Below are 23,956 nucleotides of genomic sequence, written 5' to 3'. Positions count from 1 at the left end.
AGTGAGGCTGGCCAGTGGTTAGCTGCTCCTTTATGCCTTAAGGGATTTTTATTCTTCCTGATATGTAATTCTCACAATAAATCTACAAACTAGTTATTATTTTTCATATTTTATGAGGAAACTGAGGCTCAGAGGTATAAACTTCATCCAGGTCACAAGGTAATAATATTAATTTTGCAGCATTTATGGAGCCTTTATTTTATGTGTCAGGCTTTGTACCATGCACTTTACATGTATTAACTCGTTTAAGCCTCACCCAACCCTAGGAGGTAGGTACCACTATCACCTTCATCTTACAAATCAGGAGAGGTGCAAGAACTCGTCCCAGCTTACTCTAGGGAACAGTAAATGGCAGAGCCCATGATTGAACCAGCTTCTTCAGTTTTAGAGCCCTTGCCCCACTACTCAAACCCAGTCCTTGGCATTCCTTTGCCTAATTTGGTAAACCAGCATGCCTGTGGAAACCTCTTGACCTGAGACCACAAGCTCCTGAGGACAGAGAGTATTTTGTTCAGCATTGTGTCAGAGCAGTGCCTGGCACAATGGATGTCATTGAATGAAAGAGTAAATGAATGGTGGCTTCTTACCACCTACCTCCTTACCCTCTCAGTCTCCAAAAGTGCTCCTACTGGGCACATTTGGCTGTCCTGGACTTGGTCCTTGGGGATAGAAATTCCCATTTCTTTGACGTGGTTTATGGGCCAGTGGTTCATTTGGTGTAATGAAGGTAGATTTTCCTCATTGGTCTTAACTTGTGACAGAAGAGCAGAAAGGTATTATCCACTGCCAAAGAAAAATGGGAACCAAAAACAAATACTTAAAGTTTCCCAAAACTTTCAGGTAGTCTTCAAATTATGGCAGCTAGATATCAACTCCAGGACCTCTAGTGGCTATGCAGGCTTTCACTCTATAGCCATATTTGACTTTTGGGCTACAGTAATGAGCAGGTGAACACTGGCAATTAGTCCTCTTATGTGCGTCCTAGCAGTTGGTAATTATACCTTACATTTATATAGTGCTTAGTTTACAAAGTACTGCATCCGTTCTACCTTTTGATCTTTCTTTTTTTTTTTTTTGTCCTTTTTGATACTGGCCGCACTGCGCTCAGCCAGTGAGCGCTGTGAGTGCAGGGGTCATCCCTATATAGGATCTGAACCTGCGGCGGGAGCGCTGCTGCGCTCCCAGCGCCGCACTCTCCCGAGTGCGCCACGGGCTCGGCCCTACCTTTTGATCTTTCAAACAGCCCGGTACATACACAGGGCAGGTATAATTAGCTCCACTTTACAGGTGGAGAGACTGGTGCCAAAGAGTTTAAGTCATCTGTCCTACATCACTCAGTTAATAAATGGAAGTGGTAGGTCTTCAACTCTCTTATCTCAACTCCTAGTCTAGCAAATTTTCCATGTCAGTATTGTATTTAACCCAGAAATTTCTTGGGATGAGAGCAATGGATAGATGTATTTCTTTTTGTTGTTTTTTCCCAACTTAGTTAGGTCCTGGATTGGGTCAATTAATCTTTCTGGATATCAGTTTACCAATCTGTATAATGTGGAATAAACACTACCCATCAGTGAGTGCACATAGAACAGGGGGCTATGCGAGTTCAGAACCGAAAAAACAATTTCAGAGTGAAGATGTTTGGAAGAGACTGTGACAACCCTTATTCATTTTTCATAAAATAAGTTAAATGTCACCTCTTCTTGCCACCTCTATCTAAAATGGCACCTCTGTAGCCTCATTACTGGGCTTCATTTTTTCCCTCAGCATTTATTGCCATTTATTATGTGTTTATATTTGTTTATTTACTGCCTGTCTGAATCCTCCCACCAGAATATAATAGCCACGAGAGCAGGGACTGTTTTCTGTACTTCTGAAACCCTAACAGGTGAAACAGTTCACAAATAAACATTTGTTGAATGAATGATCTGAAGGAATGAATTAACGAATCCAAGCTATGTAATGATTCAAAGTAAGCTTGAATTAAATGACTGAAAAATGTGCTTGAGTCGTCCTTGCTCTCCAACAGGGGGTTCTCAAGGTCTGGCTTTCTCATACCTATTCCTGGTTCAGCTACTCAGTGGTTTACAAACAATCACTAAAGTTTCCTTGGGTATTCAATTTACGTGTGAAATGGGTTCAATAACCTGTGTCCTTGCAGCAGACACAGGTTATTGAACCCAAGTGGGCAGCTTGAGGACTGGGGGCTGGTTCTGTACGTTGTTGTATCTCCTGCACATAGCATAGAACCTGGTCCGCAGAGAGTTAAAAGAAATGTTTGCTGAAGGAATGAATGAATAGGTAAGAGGAAACGAAGCACAGGGCTCTCAGTCTCCCTCCAAAATTGAGATTACCATTTGAAAATAATCCTGGAGCATGGCACAGACATTCCCCTTTCAACCTGAACCAAATCTCTCCAGAGAGAAGGAGACACTAAATAGTTGGTTCCCTAACCTGAAGGAAGGAAAGGCAACCCTAGGCTCCTGATCCAGTTCCATGCCATGTTTTGGAACTTGTGTTTACGTCTGCCTTCATCCCCATCCTTTCCGCTCCAGCATAAGCAAAATTATAACTCCGCACAGCGACTTGCATGCAATTATCATAGCCCGTGTGCTCCTCCGTTGAGGGACTTTGCCCCTGAGACTGCCGTCTGTGAATGACAAATCAAAAGTCAGGGTTGCAGAATCAGCCGGACTTTCCTGCTCGTTTGCAGCAGAGCGAGGAAGCAGAGAATGAAAGATTCTGAAAATAAAGGTAAGGGGCCGACTGCAGAGGGGAGGCAAAAAGATGCTAGGCATGAGATGTCACTCCACGGACATGTTTAGTTTGTATTCATGACTGATTTGAAAATACTGTGCATATGTTCTTTTAAAATTCTAGTTATATAAGAAATATGATGACTTTAAAAATAACTGGCTTCTGGTTTCCAAATATTGTGTCATTCAATTTTCCATTTTTGTAGTACTAAACATAACTATATTTTTGCATTCTTCATTTAATCTTGACTGAGTAACGTATTCCCATTTCACAGATTTCCTTATTTGTTTGGCCCCCAGAATTTTGATAATTTTATTTTCGAGGTGTTCACAATAGTTAATAATTAAAATGTAGGTTTCAGTATATTATTGGATTGGAATAACTGAAATACTTGAGACTTAAACAGTTTGGGTTCTCAAGACAAACGTTAACGGAGAATCTCTTAATGAACATTAATCTTTTCAGGAAGGCCCAATGGGGAGCCGTCACTGACCTTCAGAACTGTTTATCTTGCAGAGATTCGGCTGCAAACTGCCGCCCGCCTTCCCCCAGCCTCCACCCCCTCCATCTCTGATACATTACCGCGCCCCCCCTCCTAACCCCCCACCCTCTAATTCTGCTGGAGGGATGGAGGAGGAGAGAAACGGATGTAAAAACGAAAACTCAGAAAAGGAAGGGGTTCACTGAAAATGAGCCAACCGAATTTTAAGGTCAACAACAAGGATTCTGGGGTTTTAAATTCCGAGGCTCCTTAAATTTTCTGCCGCAGTTAGGGGAGGAGCGATAGACCCCTAGGTCTCAGGAGGCTGCACGTGTCCTCGGATCCCGTTTCCAGGAGGGAGCCCTGCCTTCCTGCAGCGTTGGTCGTGCTCCTGGTCCGCGTGCCCGAGGAAGGCGCGGAGGGGCCGCGCGCCCGGGGGAAAGCGCTTGGGCGGCCGCCGGGCGTTGGGGAGAGCTCGGAGGACCCCATCTCCGCGCCGCGGAGCCCTGCGCCTGCTTCCGCAGCGCTGATTTCGGGGTTCGCCACTACCACTTTCTCCCCTCGGGCTTTCAGTGCCCTTGCTGCGCAGCAGTTTGCACCCCACCCTGTCCTCCCGGCGCGCTGCGCTTCAAGGAGGCCCCGGCGCTTTGCCCTTGGGTTCGGGGGCTTGGGCGCGCAGGTGCAGCTGGACGCTGCGCCCCGAACAGGTGACGCGCTGCTCCTCGGCCGCCCGCGCGCCCAGCCACCCTCCCTGCGCCGGAGTTAAGTCGTCTGGGTGATTCGGGAAGCAACACAGGCCCAACTTTCAGTGCCCTTGCTGCGCAGCAGTTTGCACCCCACCCTGTCCTCCCGGCGCGCTGCGCTTCAAGGAGGCCCCGGCGCTTTGCCCTTGGGTTCGGGGGCTTGGGCGCGCAGGTGCAGCTGGACGCTGCGCCCCGAACAGGTGACGCGCTGCTCCTCGGCCGCCCGCGCGCCCAGCCACCCTCCCTGCGCCGGAGTTAAGTCGTCTGGGTGATTCGGGAAGCAACACAGGCCCAAGCCTTCCTGTGTGCAGGGCCGCCGGGCTTGGCCTTCTCCAGTACCCCGGAGTCTGCCACTCTCTCTGGCGTAGTGTACGATTCCCATCTTGTGATGGGCAGTTAATACATATGTATGTAATTCACACACGCACAACTTGTTGCCAGTGAGGAGACTGGTGTTTTAATCTCCTAAACTGTTTGTAATGAAGGATCTTAAGCAATCTCACTTTCTAAACTGAGGCTTTAAAAGGGGCCAGAGTAGCTGGCGTTGGTAGTACTAACATCTCAGGCTCCGAATCATTCACATCCACGTATCGATCTATGTGGTTTTGATGTTTAAATTTTAATTCAGCAGGCTTAGTAGGGAAGAAAACAGCTATGCATGGGCTTGGTAAATGGAAAGAGGACCTATTTACTCTTGTTTTTAAGCCAGCCTCTTATGGACAAGTACTGTGTGTGTGTGTGTGTGTAATCAAAAGTGTTTAGAATTAACTCTACGAACAATGCTCGCTTTTCCTGTGTTTTCAGTGGCTGGAGTTTCTGGAAAGAAAAAATTTGCTTATATGCCAAGTCATGCTAGGCCATGGACATGATTTAGAAAAAATTAAAACTGCATGAGTTGGAGGTTCGGATGGAGGTTATTATTCACCATTGTTTGGTATTGAAACATTCCCTATTTCTCAGTATATCAACATGTTTTAAGCTTCAAATCCCCAGCCGTTTTTGAGGGGACTTGGTATTTAGAATTTAGGTTTCATTTTGTATTGGAAAGAGCCTTGGGTTGGGAGTTAGGATAGTTAGGTTCTGGCTTGTTCAGTCGTAACATATTAGTGACCTAGGACAAGACCCTTTATTTCTTTGGGTCTCAGTTTCTTTATCTCTAAAATGGAGAGATGTTAGACTAGATTACTATCTTTAAGATTGTGGGTGGTGAGAAAGCAATTTAGTGAGTCTAAAGCCACATTTTAGATAGATGAAATACAATAGAAAATGTCAGAGACCATTGCACATGGTAAGGGTAACTATTGTTTCCTGAAACTTCTGTTTTAAGTATTTTTGTTTATGTATGTGGGTGTAGGCTGTATTCTGGCATCAGATCTGTTTTTTTCATTTTTTAACTGTGAGTACCAGTTAAAAACGTTTGAGGAACATGGAAATAAATCATAGCTTATTAAATTGGTTTTCAAGGAGTCTGTGAAATGCAGTTTTGTATGAATATATATATATATATATATGTATAATATAGAGAGAGGTCAGTAGTTTAATTCAGATTTTCAAAGAGGCCTAAGACCTCAAACAGGTTTTTTTTTTTTTTCTTTTTGTCTTTTTTTCGTGTCCGGCAACGGGATCGCAACCCTTGGTGTTGCGCCCACACCTCGCTCAGCCAGTGAGCAGGAACCGGTCTGTATGTGGGATCCGAACCCTCGGTGGGAGCGCCGCCGTGCTCCCAAGCAGCGCACTGTAGCAGTGCGCCACCGGGCCGGCCGTAAACAGGTTTTGAATTATTAAATTTCTAAGGTCCCCCAAGCCTCTTCCAAACCAAATTCTTTGAGATTAAAGAATATCTTCAGGGTTAGGAGATGGGAATGTGTTGACAGAGATCAGCTGACGTGAGGTGGTGTGTGCATGTGTTGAGAAAGTGTGACCATGGCAACCAGACCATGAGAACTATTTGTGGGCACCCAAGTACTAGTTGGCAACCTGAATGTGAAATATAAATTGACTAAAAATTAGAGAGTTTGTGCTGAAAAGGACCATAGAAAAACTATTAAAATGTTATGAATTCTTCAGAAGTCAACTCTCTTTGTAAAGACTGAAAAAGGGAAAGAACCAAGTAAAATTTAAGGTGGTTGGTGGGGCAAATAAATCATGAGGATGTTGGTAGGCAGAAACTGAATTTTTGTAAGCTACCGTCACATGACTGATGTTCAGTAAATGTTGAATTGTGGTTTAATAACTGCCTTTTTTTCTTTTCCCTCTTTATAGTACATCTTAAGACAGTCCAGTGAAGTTCTTAAATACAAAAGACATTGTATAATATTAACACAGCATATCTCAACATGCTTTGCAAGCCAGGAAAAAAAAATTATGTATGAGGCAACTAAGAAGAAAATTGTTGAATGAGTTAATAAGTAGATATTGGCAAACATGACAGCTAATTATACTAATAACAACCATAGCTCCTACTGAATGAGCAGCAGTGTGCGGAAAGCTCTCTGTGAGGTGCTTTACATATTGTCACAACACTGCAAGATAGGTAGTATTTTACATGTAAAGAAATGGATTAGGAAGTTTGTACAGGGACACATAGCTAATAAGTTGCAGAGCCAGGATTCAAACCCAGGTCTTTTTACCTCCAAAACCATTCACGTGGTAGCAAGGGCTTGAAAAGAAGTAGCATTGTAAAATTACAGTTTTAATAAAATTGTCAACATCATTTATCATTAGAATTAATTTACCAATTATAAAAGGGGAAATATGAACCTTAGAAAATGATGGCTTTGGCTAATTTTCTAGGTTGTGTTTATTTGGAAAAGAGATTTTTTTTTTTTTTGTCTTTTTCCGTGTCCGGCAACGGATCGCAACCCTCAGTGTCGCCCCCGTACCGGACCGGGACCGGCAACGGGATCGCAACCCTCGGTGCTGCTCCCGCGCCTCGCTCAGCCAGTGAGCGGGAACCGGTCTGTATGTGGGATCCAAACCCTCGGCGGGAGCGCCGCCACACTCCCAAGCGGCGCACTGTAGCAGTGCGCCACTGGGCCGGCCCCATGAAAGAATTTTTTACTGGAAGTTATTATAAAATCTGATTGGGAGTTTGAAAAGGGTCCTAAATATTAGGCCCGAAATATTAAAAAACAGTATGGCGTCCATCCCATTTGTAATTTAAAATAAAATAAATCTAAGAAAATCCAAAAATGTGATTTTTCATGACTCTCATGACTAATTTGATAGTTTTAAAGAAAATTCAAAAATTTTCAAGGATTTCTGTCATTGCTGCTTGTGGTTGGGTGAGTTGGTGAAATGATATTTTAGCTGGGATGATCTGTAAATGACTGAGTATTTCTCAGGGTTTCAAGGGCTAGCATGCAGTGAAGCTGGGATTAGAGATTTGGCCATGCCAGTTGTTCTCAATAGGAATGGTTCTGCCTCCTGGGGGACACATTGGACGTTTGCAAGTGTGTTTTTTGTTTGTCACATGATTGAGAGGCTCTACCAGCATTCATGGGCAGAAATCAGAAATGCTAGATGTCCTAACAATGTTCTGGACTGTTCTGTTCAATGACAAATTAGCCAGTGTCCTGTGTAACTTTTAAATGTTTTGCTCTCTACTTTTCTGAGTCTAGAACATAAATTGGTTTTACATACACAGTGAAATTTCCAGGATTAAAAATGCTGTGTAAATCTAAGGAAGATTATTCTTAATTTTGTTCAGAAAATCACTTACCCAAAGCAACACCAGTTGTGTTTCAGACATCAGTACAAAACATCTATTTCATTCATCTACATACCGGTGCAAGTATCCGATTACTTTGTGTCTTCTAATACAGTCCTGCCTAAGCTGTTGCATGTTGAAATACATTTTATTTTAAATAACTTATTTCACTTCTTTACATTACAGTTGAAACATATGTATTTAGTTTTTTGTTACATATGTTATTTTATCTTTGAATTTCATCTTGAAATACTAAACAGGGAAATAGAAATACTTTTTATTTCTATATATATATATATTTTATTACTCAGAGTTTACAAAATGACCTGATTTTGACCCCCTTAATGTTTTAAAAGAATTTGAGCCAACATTAAGACTTCTGGAGATCATTTATTCAATTTTGTATTTCTAGCTCCTTTAAAAAGGATAAGAACAGTCTATAACAATGGGATTGAGCTGAGAATAAATTACCCTTTTTAAATGGCTGGAATATAAACTGTGAGATCAGGGTTATAAATCTTGTAAAAAGTTATTTCACTGGTCATTGATTTTTTTTTCCTATGTTACTGTAACTGGCACTTTAAAATTTCATTTTCTTGTACTTTATTCTTGGGATATAGAAATATAATGGAATTTTATATTTTGACCTTATTTCAGTGTTCTTGCTAAATTCACTTATTAAGTTTAATAGTTTTTAGATTTTGGGGGGCTTACTATGTAGACAGTTGGTTTACTGTGAATAATGACCGTTTTATTTCTTCCTTTCCAATCCTTATACTTGATTCACCTTGTCTTATTGTTCTGGCTAGGCTCTCTCTTACAGTGTTGAATAGAAGTGCTGATGGTGAATATTCTTATCTTGTTCTTGATCTCAGGGGAAAAGCTACCAATTTTTCGCCATTAAGTGCGATATTTAATATAGGATTTGTATAGACTCTTTATTGGGTTAAGAAAGTTACCTTCTATTGCTAATGTGCTAAATTGAACCAGCACACACATATTTTTTTGTTATTGTTTATTTTTTTAAAATGTGGACAGTGTTAAAAAATAAAAGCAGCAGGCGAAAAATAGAAAACTGAGATATCAGTGACATTTTAAACATCTTATATAAATTATAAAGGAGATGTGCAGTTGATTTCTAGTTATTCTTTCTTCTTTATTAAAAGCTTTTCAATATCTTTTCTCATATTTTCTTTGAAATGCTTACAAATTTGTGTTGCTTTTTTCCAGAACTGAATGTGTATGCTAGAGGACTTTTTCATTTTCCTAAGTCTTGTCCTCTATCCAAATGTTTAATACTTTTATGATTCTATTATTTGAAATTGTCAATTCTCACCTCCGTTCAATACGATTGTAAAATTTACAGAATAATTTGAATGATTGGATTACAAAAAGTTTTAGAAAACTTGGTGCAAATCTTTTACCATAGCTGAGTAGGTATTTTTCAGCATCCTTCCTAGGATGTAGGGTTATGTGTAGTGCTGGCTGTACCCATGTGCTTCAAGTCACTGCCTATGCTCAGCCTCTCAAATGCAAGTTCAGTTCATTTACTCATGCAGGTCATTTTTTTTGAGCACATATTACTTGGCTTTCCTTCCTTCTCAAATACATGTCATGATAGTTTTAGAAATTGGTCAGAGAGTAAATAGCTCTACTTATGTGTGACATAGAGCTGAAGGGTGACAAAGTAATTGGTGCAGTTGTGGAAATTGTGAAATTGTTATTTGTGTTTCCCCAAATTTTCTATTAATATCAAACTTTTCAGCTGTGTTCCCCCACTCCAATGCTAGTATTCAAAAATGTGCTATAGAAGGGGGCTTTGGGATGTTGGTAATGTTCTGTTACTTGATCTGGCTGCTGGTTTTTTAGGATACATTCAGTTTGTGAAAATTCATTGAGCTGAACACATGATTTGTTCACTTTTCAGTATGTCTGTTACACTTCAATAAAAATAAAAAATGCACTAACTTTAAAAATATTAAATACAAAAAAATAGTGCCAACGACAAAAAGAGCTTGAGAACCACTGGTCAAGTTCAGCTTTGTCATTTTATGTATGAGCAAACTGAAGCTTGGAAAAGGGAAATTACCAGGGGATTGGGGGAATGTCTCATAATTGGGACTGGCACTGACTTCTAGTTCTATCTTATATTCTTAACTTGTTGATCAGAAAGTAAATCCAGCATACTCTAACATTGGAGCTGGATGACATTCTCAGAACCCCAAATGCATCTTGCATGAGTCAGCGCTTCACTCCCTACTCTTTTTCTGCCCTGCTTCATTCTGTTCCTTACCCATTTAAAAACACTTTTATCTCAGGTGAATTTGGAGAAGTTTGTTTTATCACCTAAGAATCATTTGACCACATATGCTTAGAAGAAAGGGAAATTCGTGCCTGTGAAATCTAACAAGAACCCAGCACAAGGTACATTTGTTCCTCTTTCTAAGCCATTTTTAGTTTGGTGCTGTATGGCTTAAATTTAGAATATTTTTTTCAACTGGGGTGTGGTGTGGTGGTGGTATGCAGAGATTGAACCCAGCTGTGACTCCTGCTTCTGTGAGATAAATGGGAAAATCTGGGAACCAGTGTTAAAGGAGAGGGCTCTCAAGAGAGGTGGCTGCAGGGTAGGGAACTTGCCTTAATTAGGATGAGGGTGAGGGTCAGGAGAAAGAAACAGTGGGAACGGTCTCTCTTCCTTGCTTCCCCTGTGAGATTTGGCCTAATGAGGGTATAGTGAGAGTATTTCTGATTTGATTTGGGAATCCATAATTTAAATATTAAAGTGTATTTATTAAATATTTGAATAAACAAATATCGATATGTTAACAGTAAATATTGATATGTCAATACTAATATTTAATGTTAAAATCAAAATATTAAAATATGCATAAATACATATACATACACACACACGTACATGCACATGCACCCACACAGACACACACATATACAGCTTGGAACTGGTAGTACATCATCCTGGATTCATTTTTCTTCCTCAAAGGCTAGGTTTTGAGTTTAAAGCATGCCATTCCTTCTGCCTGGGATATATTTACCCTCCTGTTTGCCTGGCTAATTCTACTCTCCTTTCCAGTAGTAGCTTCCTTTGGAAAGCTTTCTCTGAATCCAGGTCCCTTCCACATCCCATGCCATATAACATGCTTCCAGAGCATCCTGTGTTTTCCCTTTCATGTCACTTCCCATACTTTTAATTACCAGATGAAATCTGGGCATGTCATAGGCCCTTAATACATGTTGTAAGATGGAGGGAGAAAGAAAGAAAAAAAAAAGGAAATGTTACCAATCCAAGAGGGGGTTCATTGTCTGCAGCGCCAAAATGGCTAAAGAGTTCCTCATGCTGAAGGAACTTTAAGACCTTGGACTCCTTGAGTATTTAAAATCACAGATATTTATAGGGCAGGAATTTGGGTAGGGGTCTCAGCAATCGTGTGGTTATCTGGTTGGTCAGTGTAATTATTTCTGGCATCCTGGCTTAGGTCCTCCTTGGCTCCTTTGAGTCTGGGGGTGTACAAAATTCAAAGTAGGTTTGTAGCAGCAGGTGTTCTGCAAAGACAACTCAAGATTGGTGTTACAGATGTTATCATAAGCCATAAGGCATTCATTTAAGGAACAAACCTTTTTTTTTTGGTGGCTAGCCCATAAGGAGAACTGAACAGTTGGCCTTGGTGTTATAATACCGCACTATAACCAACTGTGCTAACCAGCCAGCCTTAAGGAACAAACATCTTGACATTTAAATCCAGTTTTTGCCTCAGGAAACATGTATGTTTAATTAACTTTACTCTTATCTTATTGTTATTGTACTTTATTGCTATTCCAAGGAATCAGCCCATCCTGGTTGGTCAAAAATTTTTTCTTTTGCTATTTTTCCCTTCCCCCAGCTGAGACCTGTTCTGATAGGGGTCAGGGGAACAGCTAGGGGAAATCGGGGGCCTGTTCCCTGGTTTCAGAAAGATGAGAAGAAAGGAGGAAGACAAGGAAGATAAAAGAAAGCTGTGTTTGGATCTTTCCTCTTAAACTTAACAAGGTATACAAGTTCCTTAACTTCTCTGTGCCTTAGTTTCCTCATTTTCAAAATGGAAATAGTGATATGTAACTCATAGGTTTGTCGTGAGATTGGAAATAATATATAAAAAGCACCTAGAATAGTATTTGACACATAGTAGGTACTCAGTATAACATAATTAAAAATGAGAATATGCTCCCAAAAGAAAATCATGAATATACAGAAAAGCACAGAGAAAACCTTTAAAACCATCTATTATCCTATCCGTTAGAGATAATTGCTGTTAAAATCTGAGTGTATCCCCTTTCTGTGCATATCTTTATATATCCATATATTACTTAGTTGAGGTCATATTTTCTTTTTCCACTTAACATGACTGCTCAAACTTTCCACATTTTTAGTGTTTGTAAAATAATGCTACATTCATAATATTTCATAATAATAACTGGGCCTTCAGTTATTAAAAGAAAATGATACTTTATTCATTCAAACTCTACTCTTAATAAGATAATATGTTTATGAATTAGGAGGATAATTCAAATTCCTGGGTAAATAAATGATGTAGTAGATAAGATACATATTAACCTTCCTTCCTTCCTTCCTTTCTTGACAACCTTCCTAGCTTGTTTCTGTGGATTGGAGGGTTATTTTAGATTTTTAAAGAAATGAGGCAGCCAGGTAGAAAGAAATATTCATTGGCCCAGAAGTTAGGCGGCTTGAAATTTTCCTACTTTCAGTCCAGTTACTGATACCTTGGTCAGTTATTTTACAATCTAGTCTAATTTTTACCACTTGTAAAAATAAGAGAAGTAGGTTTTATAATAGAGATTTTCAAACTGGGCATTTCTGAATGTTAGAGTTCAGTGGAGATGTTTTTTCATATTGGGTAAGATTTCTGGCCGGCCCGGTGGCGCACTGAATAGTGCGCTGCTTGGGGAGCGCGGCGGCGCTCCCGTCCGAGGGTTCGGATCCCACATACGGACCGGTTCCCGCTCACTGGCTGAGCGAGGCGTGGGAGCAGCACCGAGGCTTGCGATCCCGTTGCCGGTCCCCGGTCCGGTACGGGGGCGACACTGAGGGTTGCGATCCGTTGCCGGACACGGAAAAAGACAAAAGACAAAAAAAAAAAAAAAAAAAAAAAAAATTTCTTCTCAGTAAAGAATTACAGGGCTAAAAAAAATTAAGTTTAAAATTTTCTAATGAAATTCCAATGTATTTTTTTCCTTTTTAAAATTCACCTCACCCTAGTTAGACTGGCTATAATCAAGATGGTGAATAACAAATGCTGGTGAGGGTGTGAAGAGGAGGGAGCACTCCTACACTGGTGGTGGGATTGTAAATTAGTACAACTGCTATGGAAAATGGTATGGAGGTTCCTCAAACAACTACAGATAGATGTTCCATAGGATCCAGCAATCCCACTTGTGGGTATATACCCAGAGAAATGGAAATCATCATGTCAAAGGGATACCTGCACTCTCATGTTTATCGCAGCTCTGTTTACAATAGCCAAGACATGGAACCAACCTAGATGTCCATCAGTGGATGATTGGATAAGGAAACTGTGGTATATATACACCATGGAATACTACTCTGCCATAGAAAAGAATGAAATACTCCCATTTGCAACAACATGGGTGAGCCTGGAGAAGGTTATGTTGAGTGAAATAAGCAAAGCACAGAGGGATAAATACCTCATGTACTCACTCATATGTGGGAGTTAAGAGAGAAAGAAGGAAGGAAAGACAGACCACAGTACTGTGTTGGACTTGCAGAGGGAGAGAACATTCCTTGGGCTACAAAGTGGAGTTAGGGGGAAAACGGGAGGGAGAGGGAGGTTGGGGATAATTGGGTGGGGACACAAGGTACAAATGCAATTTGTGGTAATGGGTATGCTGCCAGTATGAATCTGGCCCTCACATCACGGGCACAAGGGGTGATAATCAGCTTTGTATCTCATGAATATTCATAATAAAAAATTAATTTAAAAAAAGAAAATCAATCCACAAGCATTTGTTGTGTCCCTCCTTTCCTCCTCCCCTCAAGGGGGAGAGTATGTGGTAATGGGTATGCTGCCAGTATGAATCTGGCCCTGACATCATGGGCACAAGGGGTGACAGTCAGCTTTGTATCTCATGACTAGTCATAACCAATAAAAAAAAATTCTAAATAAATAAATAAAGAGAAGTCCCAGGGATAGCTAGGAGGAGACAGAAGGAAAAGAAAATTCAGATAGAACTCATATACCATAAAATTCACCCTTTTCAAGTGTATAATTCAGTTAACTGAATTTTAGTATATGCATAAGGTTGTGCAGTCATCACTACTATCTAATTCCATAACACTTTCATGGAACCCATTAATTGTCACTCCCCTCTTGCTCCTCTCCCCAGCATCTGACAACCACTAATCTACTCTATCTTTATGGATTTGCCTATTCTGGACATTTTATATAAATGGAATCAAATAGTATGTGGTCTTTGCATGTGGCTGCTTTCACTTTGCATAATATTTTCAAGGTTTATTCATGCAGTAGCATGTATAAGTACTTCATTCCTTTTTATTTAAGCACTCTAGGAAATATTTTTTTTTTTTTTTGGTCCTTTTTGAGACCGGCCGCACTGCGCTCAGCCAGTGAGCGCACGGCCATCCCTATATAGGATCCGAACCCGCGGCGGGAGCACCGCTGCACTCCCAGCGCCGCACTCTCCCGAGTGCGCCACGGGCTCGGCCCGGAAATATTTTTTTTGAAGTTTGGAAAAAAGTTGGTCAGACTGTGAGAAGAAGTCCCATAGCAGTAGAATGCTTTATCTGTAGTTGTTCATTGAAATGGAAAAATAATTTGAGTAGTTCAGGTTTTAAATAAAAAGCTCTATGTAGTGCGTATAAAACCTTTTTAATCTCTGCCCCTCCCCGTTAAAGCCAGGAGACTAATGTGCTGATTGGATCTCGGGGAGGGAATTGGGGTCAAACTTCTGTTAGGTAAGGGTAGCTGCTGGTGGTGGTGGGTGTTAGGAAAGGCCCTCAGTGGAAAAATCATGCTATTAATATGCCACCAGAAGAAGGAGGGATAGATAGTTATGGATGAGTAAAAACAACAGACGTGAGGTGTACATAATGGGGATGGAGTTTATTTGGTGGGCTGTGGTGGCATAATCCCTTCCTCCTAGGTGTCTCCTAGTATTCCCAAGGAAGTCTAAGTTTGTAGGGAATGAGCTATTACTCAAGAATAATGGCAGATTCCCCACCCAAATTATAAACTCCTCGAGGTCAGAGACTATGTCTTGTCACAGTTATCTCTCCAGTGTTTGGTATGGAACCTGGCATACACGAGCCACTTAACGACTACTTGTTAAATGACGGTCGTTTGGTTTGTTGCATTGTTCACTTGAAAAAAACTTTTTATTTTGAAATAATTGTATATTTGTCAGAGTTTATAAAGACATGTATGCTGAAGTCCTATGCATCTTTTCTCTAGCCTCCCTGAATATTCACATCTTATACCATTGTAGTACAATAACAAAGCCAAGAAATTTACACTTGTACAATCCATAGAGCTTATTCAGATCTCACTAGTTATACATGCACTCATTTATGTTCGTGTGCGTATAGCTCTATGCAGTTTTATCATGTGTGTAATCTCGAATAACCACCACCATCATCAAGACACTCAACTGAGCCATCATCACAGACTCCGTTGTGTTACTCCTTCCCCCCAATCTCTAACTCCTGACAATTTAATCTGTTTTTCATCTCTATACTTACGATTGGTCCATAATTGAAATTGTGAAGTATGCATTCTTTGGAGACTGGCTTTTTCATCCAGCTTAATTTCCTCGAGATTCATCCAAGTTGTTGTGTGTGCCAACAGTTCATTCCTTTTTACTGCTGAGTAGTATTCCATGGTACGGATGTATGACAGTTTGTTCGACTCTTCATCTGTTGAAAGCCATTTGGGTGGTTTCCAATTCTTGGCTATTAGGAACAGAGCTGCTGTGAACATCTGTGTACAAATTCCCATGTGAAAATAAGTCTTCATTTTTCTGGGATAAATGCCCAAGAGTGCAACTTCTGGATCATATGTTAAGTCCATTTTTAACTTTGGAAGGAAGTGCCAAGCTGTTTTCCAGAGTGGCTGTACCGTTTTATATTCCTACCAGTATTGTATGAGCGGTCCAGTTTCTCCATATCCTTGCCAGCATTTGGTATCATCACTATTTTTCATTCTAGCCATGATGAGGGGTGTGTAGTGATACATGTCCACTCCTACCAGGCCTGTAATATCACAGCTCCTTTTCTTTTCCTGAGTGACTCCCTCCCATTTTTGATAGGTCCTGCTCCAGATGTGTCCAACCCTCTTCAAGGCCTCTTCTCTCAGAGATGACCTCACTGCCTCTCAACAAGAAGGAGACTCTCCAGCCTGAAGTTCCTTGCGTCTTTCTTCATATCAAAGTCCCCCAGCATCTTCCTTCCCCATCTCTGCCCTTCTGCTTCTTGTGAAAGCCAAGTGCTCATTGACGCTTATGCTCCCAGGGAGCCTCCTACCCCCAGGGTAGGGATTTATCAAAGGGGTCTCTTTTCAGTCTCCCCTTCTTTTTTTCCTCAGAGTCTCCTTAACAGAACATCCTCACCTCTTCTTTAGTACTCAGTCCTGTTGAATCAGAATCACTTGAGGTCTGCAGAGCCTGAGAGTCTCTGTTTTTGGCAAGCTCCTTAGGGGACTCCAATGCACAAGAAAATTCAGAAACTACAGCTTCAGAATCTCTGGGCTCCTCCTCTTCTCACTTTACCCTCAATAGTGTCTTTCCCTGACTTTGGGGAACCAAACTGTTTTGTTCTGGAGTCACTGGCTTCAATTTCGTTGCTTTCCATCTGGTTCTTACCTTTCTGCCCAGCTCCTTTAAATTGATAATAGTAGTTGTAATTACCAGGCTGCTTTGGTTATGTAGTCTGATTGGTTCCTGCTTTTCAGTCTTATCAGTTTCATTTTTACACAGTCTGATGCCCTAACTTCCCCTCATAAACAGCATCAGTTGCTCTCCTTTATTTGCTTGGAGGCAAGAGTATCCCCAGTATGGCCACCATCTGCTTTCCCAGCCTAGGAAAGGATGAACATCTATGTATGTGATTTATGTGGCCACTGAAATACCTGGCGTACAATTGCCTGGAGGCTCCATGTTCTTTCTGGATTCAGTGATTTGGCCTCATGTTATTGCCCCTGCCTTAGAAGTGCCCCTCTCCAATTCAGTTAAAATTTACTCTTATTGAAGTCCCTTTTCAAAGAATATATGTCCTGCAGCTTTTTCCGAGTCATAGCCTGAACTGATGTTCATTCCTAACAATATCTATTGTACCCAATGCCAAACGCTATTCTGAGTCATGGTGATATAGGGTGACTAGGAAATAATCCTTGCTTTCCCCTGGTGTTCTGAACCATTTGTCTCTTCTCTGAACTCCTACAGTTCTTCCCCCACTTCTACCTTATAATGTGCTGTATTTTAGGGTTTTTTGGCAGGGGGTAGGGATTTTTCTAATTCAGGGCCCAGCACTGTTCCTATCATGAAGTCGACACCCAGGATACAATTAGGGAATAATTTAATCTATCCCTCTTCCCCAGATCAGTAAAACACACGGAATTAACCTGATTCTTACTGTGTTTGTATTCATCTCTCATACAACCAGAACCTAATTTTTGTTTTTCTAATTAGTATTCAGCATTAGCCATTTGAATAGCAGAATTCTAAGTTATGTAGAAGAGTGATCATCTTTTTTTGTTTTTGTTTTCTCATCACCTACAGATCACTTCTTAGGATTGAAAAGCCCCCGGGTAGTTTCTCTTCTCTTGTTTAATAAATGCAGGAAAACACAACAAATAATGGGAGGAATGTGTTAGTTTTGATTTAACTTTAGTGAGGTGATACATATAATTTAAAATCTTAGATATACAAAATAGATTGTTAATACATTTAAGAAACAAGAAAGTTGCTGCTTACTTTCCTTTTACTATGTGCTAGCATTATGCGAAGGGCTTAGCATATATTATCTCATTTAAACCTAAAACTAATCCTGAGAGGTAGGTATTAATATGCTCGTTTTATTGATGAAGACATTGAGGATCCTAATTGTGAAATAACCTGCTCAAAGTCAGACAGCTATTAGGTGGTGGAGCTACCAACATAGGTTTCTTTGACTCCACAGCCTATGTTCTCTATGCTTTTTTGCTTCTCTAGATAAAAGTAGAAACTGTCACATTGCAAGAGTTAATATCCACCTGAAAATTACATTTTGAAAGTTATCATCTTTTAATTATTCCTGGGCCATATGAAAATGCCTAATTCAATGAGTGAGTGAATAAATGAATGAATGAATGAAAGAAAAGGTGAATGAAGGTATGGGGTAGATTGGAAGTACCATGTGTATTACTCTGCCAGATATACTAATGTACTTAAAATGAGATATTTATGGTGATAAATTTATTGGAAAACTATTTTAGAAGAAATTAAAAACCCATTCAAAAAATGCAGACAAATGAGGTAGCACAATGTTAAAACATCGAGTGGATGAAGAGCTTATATACAAGATACTTAGAATTGATACTTACACGTTCATGGACCAGTAGGGTAGTGAGATGCTGTTATAGGTCATTTTGGGTTCACTTCCCTACCTCCTTTAAAGGTCTTTCCTCAGTGGCTCTTGAGTAGTGGTTATTTATTCCTGATTACAGTATATTTCCTTTCATTCATCTTTTTATTTTGGGGGGAATAGGTCCATTTTATTAAGCTTCAAGAGATTGGGTGAGGAAAAATCGCTTTCCCATTTAGCTGCCTCCATTTTCTCTGCCATTTAATTTCTTTTCAGAGGATGCCAGTACATCTCATGAAGGCCTGGGAGAACACTGGGAGTCTTAGCATTCAGAGCATAAACATTTGTTTTAGCTCTCTATTTTCAGTGCAGTACCTCAGCCTTAAACTCTGCCTGGCGTTCCGCTATCCTAGTACATAAGGACATAGTTAAACAGATTTTGAGTCACTTGGCTTATTCTACCTGAGAAAGGAGTTGAAAGTGAATTAAGAATAAAAAGTGAACTATAGCATTGCATGCTTGAATGGGATAAAGCTGAGCCATAAAAACGGAGGCATTGCTGTGCGTGTGAGGAAGGAGGTGAGGAAGGGATCTGAGATGTGCTGAGTACCCATCAAGTATCAGATACTCCATGGGGTGCTGTGAACATTATCACCTTTAATTTAAAAAGCAGTTCTATGAGGTAGGTAATATTAGAAAAGTTTAATATGTTTTGGATAACTTGACTAACACAGCTACTGGATGACGGAGCCAGGATTTGAAGCCAGATCTACGTTTATGTTTTTCTTCTTTCCTTCCTGCTTTCTTCCCTCCCTCCCTTCCCTCCTTCACTCCCTCCCTTGCCTCCCTCCTTCCTTCCTTCTTTACAAAGATGTTTTTAGTTTTGTTTTGTTTTTAAATGAATGTTATGTTTCTCCTTGTAGAAACTCTGCAAACACATGTGTATCTATTAGATTTTGCTATATAAGAAACCACCGCCAAACTTAGTGGCTTAAGGCACCATACATTTATTCAGCTCACACTTCTGCTGGCGGTAATTTAGGTGGGCTCAGCTGGGTAGTTCAGATCTGGGCCAAGCTTGGCTATTGTCAGAGGGGCTCACTCCCATGTCTGGGACGTCAGCTGGGATGACTGGGCTAACTCCTCCATGTGGTCTCCGATCCTACAGCAGACCAGCCTGGGCTTACTCTCCTGGGGAAGGAGAAGAGTTGCCAAGAGAGCAAGCAGAAGTCCACAAGGCTCTTGGGCCTAGGCTCCAAACTGGCACGATAGCATTTCTCTGTTTTAGTGAGCTCGGGCTGCTGTAACAAAATATTATAGACTGGGTAGCTTAAACAACAGATATTTATTTCTCACAGTTCTGGAGGCTGGGAAGATCAAGATCGACATGCTGGTAGATTCGGTTCCTGGTCAAGGCCCTCTTCCTGGTTTGCAGAAGGCCACCTTTTCACTCACATGTGTTCTCACATGGCAGAGAGAGAGAAAGATTGAGAGAGAGAGAATGAGCGAGCTCTGGTCTTTCTTCTTGTGAGGACACTAATCTCATCTTGGGGGCCTCAAACCTCATGACCACATCTGAACCTGATTAACTCCCAAAGGCCCCATCTCCAAATACCATCCCATTGAGGGTTAGGGCTTCAACACAGGAATCTTGGGGGGACACACACATTCCATTCATAACAACCTCTATTATTCAAAGCAAGACAGAAGACCAGCTCAGATTCAAGTAGTGAAGAAGTGTCCTCTACCTCTTGGTGAGAGGAAATGTGAGGTAATATTGCTGAGTGGTGTGGAAGGCAGCAGATGGGGGTGGGGGGTGGGAGTGGGGGAGAATGATGGCGCCCATTTTTTGCAGACAGTCTTCCAGAACATATTGAAAAGAAACATCTGTTAAGTCATTCCTAATACTACTTTAAAGAGATAATCATTGTTAAAATGTTGGTGTATTTCCTTCCATTGTTTTGTCTATGCACATATAGAGGCAGACTTTTAAAAATTTTTTAAAGAATACGATTCATATTTTAGAATCAAATTTATGTTTAGTTAATGTCCCTTGACATTACATCATAGGTATTTTTTCAGGCATTACATTTTTCTTGAAAACATCTATCCTTTGTTGCAAAGGAAACCGACATAAATTGCTATGTTCCAGGCGCTACGCTAAGTACTTTACCGCAGTTACCTTAACTAAAAAGCAAGTTTCTTGTTAATTTGCAGGCTTAATTTGCACCAAGACAAGTAACTCATTTGTTGCTGCAAAGAAAAAGCAATGAATAAATTTTCTAAAAAAGTCCAGAGAAAAGGATAATAGCTAAGTTATATCAGCAATGCCCATTTTTCTCTTGAAGTATGACCTGTGGACTCTTAACTGCTTAGGAGAGGGAAGTCTTTCGTAAAGTGTGGAGGGTTGTAGCACTGGCCATACATGAGAGTATGTGCTCTCTATTTCTCCCTGTTGCTTAAAGAAACCATTTTGCTGGACTAGTTCACATGTTAAAAGTTATGATGAAGGCCACTGTGGACTATTTCAGCAAGGAATTTTATTTGAAAAGATTTGGACTTTGATTCCATGAACAAGAGTAATAGCTTGTTAGAGAAGAAGGTGTGGTGGCAGGAACATATCTGTTTATGACAGTAAGCCATTAATTGCGTTCAGGAATCAATAGGTGTAGAGAGGTGTGGATATTTAGGGACTGTTCCCATTGGCAGACTCTGACCTGAATGATCAGTCAGAAAATACATTCCTTGTACCTATAGACCACCTGTCTAACTTTATCATTTTATAGGCAAAGCCATGTCATTATTTATTTATTTGATTGATCTGACTGTATTTCAGGATCATGCTGAACATCAGTTCTTATTGTACAGACAGCGTAGTGAGATTCAGAGCCTAAAATATGGAGGCCAAGGTTTGAGCCTGGGCTTTGTACTGATTAGCTGTTGATAGTGAAAAAATTACTTAATTTCTTTTAGTTTCAATTTTCTTATCCATAATTACAAAAGCTTTCATCTTCTTGGAGTTGTTATGAAGATTGACTTGAACATTTTACATCCATGTTGTGTAATATAGTAGCCACTAGCTATAAGCGGTTGAGCATTTATTTGAAATGTGGCTAGTCCAAATTGAGATGTACTATAAATGTAAAATACACAATAAATTTTGAACACTTTATATGAAAAAAGTATAAAATATGGATTACATGTTGAAATGGCTATATATTGTACTGATTGAGTTAAATAAAATATATTATTGAAATTAATCCACTTGTTTCTTTTTATTTATTTTTTAATGTGGCCACTAGAAATTAAAAAATTACAGATATGGCTCATATTTATGGCTCGCATTATATTTCTATTGTACAATGCTATGCTTTGTGGAAGTTCTCTGTAGACCATAGAGTAGACCATGAATGTTCATTATAGCCAGAAAAAGTGTAGAAGGTTTAGTTGAATGGATAGGCATTCTAAGATAGCATGAAGCTTATAAATTTTACTAAATTTCTAATGTAAGGTTTTATTTGGGCATCTTTATTTTTACTCCTTATGTGTAACAGGGAAGCAGGGGTGGGAGTGATAATCCAATTATGTGAATAAGTAATAACAACTTCAGAGCACTGAGCTACAGTGATGCAGGCATTGTGCTAAGTACCGTTTTAGGTAGGATTTGTTTGGTTACAAGTGACAGAGATGCAATGTGAATTAACTGAATTGAAAAGGGGGGATCTTCTTCTTCTTGTGGAAAGGGTAGGGGGTGCATCTGGGCCTCCTGAATTCCTAGAATGTAAATGCTGTCTTCAGGGGATCTTGTAACTGTGGAAAGGGTAGGGGGTGCATCTGGGCCTCCTGAATTCCTAGAATGTAAATGCTGTCTTCCTATCTCCCTCTCTTCTCTCAAATTTACTTTTCCTTCTCTGACAACATTGTTCTCTCAGATCACTTTTCTCCACTTATCACAAAGCGTGACACCTACAATTCCTGTGTGTCATCCTTGCACTAAGAAGGACTCAGACTTAATCTTTCTGGTTTTAAGTTGAAAAGTCCCATGAAAAGGCCATGTTTGTCTTAGCTTGGTTTCAGGGACCCACCCTGGGCTATGGCAGCTCTAATTCCAGCCACAAAGGAGGAGAACTTCCCAGCAAAATGGAGTGCTGCTATTGGCTGATAAAAGAATGAATGTAAATTATACCTACCCTAGCTAACCTAACATGTACAGCCAATCAATGGGGTAATACCCCAGTTTAGCAATGAGGAAACTAAGGCTCAAAGAAGTTACATATTTTGCGCAAGTTCGAACATCCAGGCTTGAAGTCAATGTCTGTCTTTCTCCAAAGCCCATGTTGTTAACCACTATACTGAGTGAGTTCTAGCAAATTGGGTTTGTGTGGACTTCAGTTTTACTGGATTAGCTCTTTGCTGTTTTTTCCCTCCTACTAGGTTGCTTCCCATTGAAACTTATGATGGTAATGAGGATAAAGGAACTGGCCCCATGGTATCACTCAGTATATCCTTCTGGAGTTGAAAACCAGTGCCACTGTGCTCCCCAGTGTGGCAGTGAGAGTTTAAAGGTGATAGAAAAGCACTGCCATCATTATCTTTGTATTAGTGAGCTTAAAACATACTTACCACCCCTTGGGCATTTTGTTTTTGTAATTTGCAATCTTCTACCTTTTGAAAACTTCTTATTTTTCACCAACACATGGTTTCTTATAGTCTTTGCCACATGGGCATAGTGATTTCAGAGGCAAAGATGAAAGAGTCATCTTCTGTTATTTATAACCAGTATCTGGCCCCAAGGAAATATTCTTCAAAAATGATGATCCATAAGTCTTTCAGAAAAATGGCCTGGAGTGTATAAATCTCCTACTCAGGTCAAAAACAGTCATAAATTTCAAACTAAAATGATTTCAAAGGGCTACAAGTCCAAGTTGTTTTCTTTAATCCAGTAGAAATGGAAAATAACAGTGACAACTTTATTAGCTGAATTCATATTAAGCGGTGTGATGGAATGCTGAGAGCTCCGACCTGGACTGGTCAGAAAACCAGTCCCCTATATGTAGATCTGTGGCCTTAATCAGTAATAAATGCAATAAACCTTCATTGGGTGCTAAACAGTATGCAGAGCACTTTCTCATAAGTCCTTCATGGGCTCTTCCCAGTGGCAGAAGTCATTCATTCATTTAACAGGTCTTTACCAGGTGTCTGGACTGTGTCAGGCATGAAGTTAGGTACCAAACATGGCCCTGCCACCATGGAGCTTATAGTCTGGTGTGGCAAGCGGTACATGTAAATAGGCAATTTCAGCGTAACATGTTGTAAATGCTATCTTAGAACATTTTTTTGTTCCATGGGACCTCATGGAATTATATCTACCTGATTTTGAGAACTTTGACATGTTCCTGGGGGAAGTGCTATCTATGCAGGTATCTGAAGGGAAGGCAATAATTGGTCAGGCAGGGAATCACAAAGCTGTAAATCTGGATTAGAGAGAAACTGGGGAAAGATGAAGTGGTGAGGGTTGAATCTCTAGGGGGAAGTAACTGGTCCTGGAATGTGAAGCACTTACATTAAATACTTTAGACTGAGGGTGAAGTTGTTGTTGTTTTTTTTTTTTTGTCCTTTTTGAGACCTGCTGCACCGCGCTCAGCCAGTGAGTGCTGTGAGCG

General features: G+C 40.3%; 1 protein-coding gene across 2 annotated transcripts in view; it reads left to right on the top strand.

Moving 5' to 3' along the window:
* DNAJC6 (DnaJ (Hsp40) homolog, subfamily C, member 6) overlaps positions 1-23,956 on the top strand; it is a 146,637-nt gene that overhangs the window by 5,457 nt on the left and 117,224 nt on the right. The window contains exon 1 of one of the 2 annotated variants that reach the window (XM_008573977.1): positions 2,513-2,751. The exons of the other annotated variant lie outside the window; for it this stretch is intronic. Coding sequence (XP_008572199.1) covers positions 2,730-2,751 — 22 coding nt within the window. The 5' untranslated portion in view covers positions 2,513-2,729. Of the gene's footprint in view, positions 1-2,512; positions 2,752-23,956 lie in introns of those variants that run through there. 2 annotated transcript variants of the gene reach the window in all.

Source organism: Galeopterus variegatus, unplaced genomic scaffold (genome assembly GCF_000696425.1).
Source record: "Galeopterus variegatus unplaced genomic scaffold, G_variegatus-3.0.2 Scaffold979, whole genome shotgun sequence".
Taxonomy (NCBI): domain Eukaryota; kingdom Metazoa; phylum Chordata; class Mammalia; order Dermoptera; family Cynocephalidae; genus Galeopterus; species Galeopterus variegatus.
Note: the sequence above shows the minus strand (reverse complement) of the source record. Positions and strands in the feature narration are given on the sequence as shown.